General features: G+C 35.6%; 1 protein-coding gene across 1 annotated transcript in view; it reads left to right on the top strand.

Annotated features, from left to right (window-relative positions):
* Positions 1-1,460, top strand: part of NDC80 (NDC80 kinetochore complex component) — a 71,995-nt gene that overhangs the window by 44,480 nt on the left and 26,055 nt on the right. Inside the window, exon 11 of the mRNA XM_007935618.1 lies at positions 317-469. Within this exon, the coding sequence (XP_007933809.1) occupies positions 317-469 (153 nt within the window). The remainder of the gene's footprint in view (positions 1-316; positions 470-1,460) is intronic.

Consider the following 1,460-nt stretch of genomic DNA (forward strand, 5'->3'; position numbering starts at 1 on the left):
TTGACTGCTAACCAGAAGGCTGGCAGTTCAAACCCACCAGCCACTCCTCGGAAGGAAGATGGGGCAATCTACTTCCGTAGTGTTACTGCCTTGGAAACAGAAGGAGGGGTCGCTGTGAGTCGAGTCCGACTTGACGGCAAATAACAACAACAACGAACTACTGAAAAATAGATGTAATTGAAAAGCACTTCTTAAGTAGATTAAAGGAGCCATTACATCTTTCAGCATAAAATTGCAGAAATGTCAATTGAAAAATGGATAGAATTGGACTTTTTTGTAACATTTCTTTTTGTTTCCTATTGTTCTCCCTTTACAGATTGAAGCACAATTAGCAGAATATCACAAGTTGGCAAGAAAATTAAAACTTATCCCTAAGGGTGCTGAGAATTCCAAAGGTTATGACTTTGAAATTAAGTTTAATCCTGAGGCTGGTGCCAACTGCCTTGTCAAATACAAGGCTCAGATTTATGTGAGTAATCATGAATACTTTAAAAGGTCTATAAATGATATAATTGATGACTGGCTCATATATTTGTATGTGAGTGTTTAAAACTAAGCATGTCCATTAACTCAGGACGAAACACAGAAAAAAACACTGAGATTTTTTAAACTTCTTTCTTCTTGATAGTAGAAATCTTCTCTTGATTGTATCTTACTCTTCAAATTATAAAACCTTTTCTTCCTGTCTATCTACCTTATCTGTTCAAATATTCAATAAAAAATTTGATTACATTTTATAAGGTTCTATAACAGACACCAAGATTATAAAAGACAAATATGACTCTTGTTCCCAACTTGTTAGTAGTCTCCTCAAGACATAAATAAATAATATATATGTGCTTTTCGGAAGGAAGGTTGGGCAATCTATTTCCGTAGTGATACTGCCTCGGAAACCCAAGGAGGGGTCGCTATGAGTTGGGGCCAACTCTACAGCAGGTAACAACAACAACAACATATATGTGCTTTATTAGACATTTTTATAGGTGTGGTAACAAAGTAATTCTTCCCATTTAGCAAAACAGCCTCACAAACTTATTGGTTACACTGGGATGAAATCATGAAAGATGAGATGTTTATGGAGCAGTCACAAGAAAGAGTTCCAGGCATAAGGACGCACATGAAGACATGAAATATAATAAGGCATTAAATAACACTAGCAGTCAGTGATGAGAGATCTGTGCCTAATTTTGAAAAAGGGCTACAGTTGTAATTTGGAGGAGAAAAGTTTAAAATTACTCAATTACAACTTCTTATCTATTCACAGATTTTAGAAACCCTCAAAAATGCCAGTTTTCAAAATACTTAGTTTTGTGTGTGTGTGTGCTTTATTCATTCATTCATTCATTCAGTGATTTGGGTGAAGATTTACAGAGCAAATTCATTTTCCATACACCAGTTTACATATACTTTGTCTCATGACATTGACCACAGTTTACCACAATGCAACAGCTCCCCTCCCA

The sequence above is a fragment of the Orycteropus afer genome, unplaced genomic scaffold (genome assembly GCF_000298275.1).
Source record: "Orycteropus afer afer isolate SDZICR_OR568_19922 unplaced genomic scaffold, OryAfe1.0 scaffold00030, whole genome shotgun sequence".
NCBI classification, from domain to species: Eukaryota; Metazoa; Chordata; class Mammalia; order Tubulidentata; family Orycteropodidae; genus Orycteropus; species Orycteropus afer.